Source organism: Ruditapes philippinarum, unplaced genomic scaffold (genome assembly GCF_026571515.1).
Source record: "Ruditapes philippinarum isolate M1 unplaced genomic scaffold, ASM2657151v2 ctg20464_1_1_1_1, whole genome shotgun sequence".
Lineage (NCBI taxonomy): Eukaryota > Metazoa > Mollusca > Bivalvia > Venerida > Veneridae > Ruditapes > Ruditapes philippinarum.
Window position 1 is genome coordinate 11,201 of NW_026860891.1, and position 3,953 is coordinate 15,153.

The window sequence follows — 3,953 nt, forward strand, 5'->3', positions numbered from 1 at the left end:
AAGCATAAAATACATAATTACCATATCTTTAATACATGTCAAATTGCCATTGACTTCCCTTTTATGGATAAGAAGCACTAAGAATGTAGACAACAAGTCAAAGCTATGTCCTGCACTGTCTTATTTTTACTGCATATATAGTGTATATGATGCAATGGTTAATTAATATCTTTTTAAAACTTTGTAGGAACCTTGAAGTTAGATATTTTCAGGTACCAGTTCAAGAATAAGATACTATTGTATGTTTGGGTATACAATTGTTTTTTTTTTATTATTTAAAATTATAAATAATTTCTAGGATTTAAAAAGGAAACTGTGTAATCGAAATAGATATGCATGAACTTATATTCAAAATGAGCATCAATAAATTTTCCAGAGAGTGTTTGGTACTTTACTAGTTTTTCAAAGAAATCATATTAGTCAAATGTTTCACTAAAAACACTAGTCTTTTATGTAATATTATGTTTTGTGTATTATCCAATTTAGAAAATCTCTTGATTCATTCTTCTTCATCTTTAAACATTTTTCAACTGAATATGATGTAAAAAATAAATACCTTCTTAGTGCTATTGAACAAAAATGTCTTAGGGATTATAGATCATCTTTAGCACTCAACTGCAGAATCTTAAAGCTACTCAATAGTATTTATTTAGTTCTTCAATTTTAAATCAGTTTTCTGATTTTTTTATCTGGCAGTTGTGTTTTATTTAATTCCCGTTTATGAACCTTTAACTGTGTCAATTCTGGGCATTCCATGGCCAGTCTCAGGTTAGAAAAAAAAAGTTCTGACCAAAATAATCAAAATCAGTAATCCGTGTGATACGTCATAACTATATATTGATAGTTTTTTCTGCATTAAGAGAAAACTCATTAATTACCCAGCAATAGGTCAACTATGTCTCTTTTTTTAATTACTCAACCGAAATAAAAGAATTAAAACGTAACCAATAAATGATAATAAAAGTTGCCGCATGAGAGAGCAAGTTATGTTGTATTTTAGAAAGTTTTAAAACTAGTGTTGCTCGAAATATCGATAACCGTTACTTTTCTAAATTTAAGAATTTGTAATTTCACAGAAATAAGAAATGAAAAAGTATACCTGTCTGTTATTTATAAGCTTTTAATCTCTTTAACAGGATATTTCAAAGCGTATCGTGATGGCTGATATGTATTACCGTCTTGTCACATTTATTGTCGATGTCTGTCCACAGCCACTCAGAAAGTTATTTCACAAATATGCAGAGGCAGATTTCACTAAAGGACAACCATTCACCATCAAAGCTTACATAGCGCTTCGCCGTCAAAAACTTTCCCAAATAAAATCACTGACTCGAGATCAAAAGAATCGGCTGTTCCATGTAAGACCAATAGATATTGATGACTGGGATTCTTCTCTTCTAGTATTGTTGCTAACAGAATTGTTTGAATCTAATACCAGACCATTGCTAGGACATTTGAAACTAATCAAGGAACATAGAAATACCTTGCAACATTTTCCAAGTACAGAAAAAATAGATTTCAAACAATATAATGATATTTGGAATGACCTTCGTGATTCAACACTAGAAATTGCGAAAAATGCTGTTGGTGAAACATATAAGAATGAAATGAAAGATGAAATTGAAAAAACGTCGGTCAATAATATGCCTAACTTGGGAGACGTGTTGCGTAAATGGTATAGTGACAAAATTCTGTGCCTGGAAAGTGATGTCAAAATTTTACAAAATGAAATGTTGGATGTATCAGTTGGAACGGAGGAGGCAAACAAAATTTTAAAATCAACCTCCTGGGACAAACACACTCGAACGACAGGTAGGTATATCACTTTTTAAATCTGGAAAAAATCTCTACCTTGTTTATGTCAGTGATGTTAGGAAAGTTTTTTAACAAAATGGATCAAACGAATTTAAAGAAAGGTTTACTCTGTACATAATATAAATTTTGCTTTTACGTATTTTACGTATATAGACATTAATACACTTTTCAAACATTATAGGAGTAACTTCAAGGAGATGGAAGAGTGTAAATCCAAGGGTGAAACATATGCAAGGTAAACCTATATCACTACTCTTGTTACGTTTATACTGCAGTTAGTTTTTCTTCAAAATAGGGCGCAAATTGGGCGCAATTTATTAAAACGCTTAAAAGTTGTTACTAGAAAATGTACTTGAATAAAATGTCCAGACAACATTTGATTGTAATCGCTTAAATACTTATATGTCATAATCGCTTACTTTTGGGATTTATTGACACATCAAACTATCAAAACATTTCGGTTACTTAGGTAACAATATTATTTCGTTTTATAACATCTATTAAAGTGAAATGTTGTTGTTTAGGCACACGTGCCTAAATGTAGAATTGGATCAAACCTTTAAACTTTCGTAAGCTAACTAGACCTAATAAGGATGAAGGACAAAGTGATTGAAATCAGCAACTTTATCTAATTAGCGACGGAACTCACAAGACAACCCTTGTCATTATTACCTTGGAAGGAAGTATAAAGACATTTGGGCCGAGAGGAGTTTAACAAAATTGAAATGAAATTATGTTTTCAAAATAAATTAAAACCTTTTATTGATTGATTCGAAACTCATTTCAAAATGGACATAACACATTGTCTTGCGTTGTAAAAGGTTACATATCTAACAGAAAACTGCTTCAAATAAGTTTCTGTTTGTTTTAGTTTCCGTTCAACAACTTAATGTTAAGAATGAGATATTTTAATGAAACTTGGTGCGCTGCGAGCTTATGTAAAAATATAATTGAGAATGCTTTAAGTGGCCCTAGAGTTACGGTACTACAAATTGCATACCTTCACATGCTGATTAACATTTCTGTAAAGTTTCATGACTCAAGGTTATATTTCTACTAAGTCAAGAGCTATTATTCTACAAATACTGAAACAATCTTTAAGCAAAAGCCCATGTGCACAACTACACGTGCTGACCAACATTGCTGTAATTTTTCATGTCTCTTGGTTAAAAACTTTTTGAGCTACGTACAAAATGAAAACTGCTTATTTTATTAAGTTAAGAACAATAACTAAAAACTGAATAAATCCACTGGCGAAACCATATCTGTACCGATCAGAGTGTTGTGAACGTAATTTCAGTTTAAGACGATATATGCAAGTCTTGTACAAGTTAATGTACCTCCTTAATCACCGAACATGTCAAAAGATGGTCAATTAAAGCAATAATATGGCATACATCGAGAATGCTTTACACCAATTCACCATTTAAGCTAAAATTTCGCATCGCTACAAAACCGCAAATATATATAGAATATTTTTAGCTTTGCACTGCCTCAATTCCTTTTTTAATAAGAGAAATAGATTGGAAAATTGCATCAGTTGTTTATGTGTGCCGCCTTTCAATTCCATATCATTTCTGCATCCGCGCAGTCTGATCAAGATTCATGCCGTTCGCTTACAAACCCTATTAAAAGTAGAGAAACTGATAGCGAACAGCATGGATCCTGAACAGACTGCGCGGATCCATGCTGGTCGCAAACCCATTATGTTGGTTTTGTCATGACACGGCTCATATCTAAATATATAGTACGTTGTATATAATAATTTGTTCTATGATTATTTATAACATGAACACTGATACTAAAACTTTACAATTATAATCTCTTTTGAAGTATTTCATAATTGAAATTCAAATAAAACATCTCTATTTTTTTTTTTTTTTTTTTTTTTTTTTTTCATTTTCGATATTTGAAATACTTATGAGTATGTGCCTATTGTAGACCAATCCACTTAAACGTTAACACATATTGAAATAACACGAGGGCTAAACTCGAAGTGAGCACTTAAGGCAAAAACACCCCTAATGGGCACTATAAGGAACTGTAAAATTGACAACATAGAACAGTTATATGATCTTAAATGTCACTTGATGCAAAATTAAAAACAACATTTACCATGTGGTTTATGAGTTATGACT

General features: G+C 31.3%; 1 protein-coding gene across 1 annotated transcript; it reads left to right on the top strand.

Moving 5' to 3' along the window:
- Positions 1–1,137: 1,137 nt before the first annotated feature.
- On the top strand, positions 1,138–2,050 carry LOC132713779 (uncharacterized; the record flags this gene model as incomplete). The annotated part of the gene is made up of 2 exons (XM_060696457.1): positions 1,138–1,812; positions 1,997–2,050. Coding segments are annotated over exons 1-2 (709 nt in total), but the record flags the coding sequence as incomplete, so codon positions are not given.
- Positions 2,051–3,953: the final 1,903 nt, after the last annotated feature.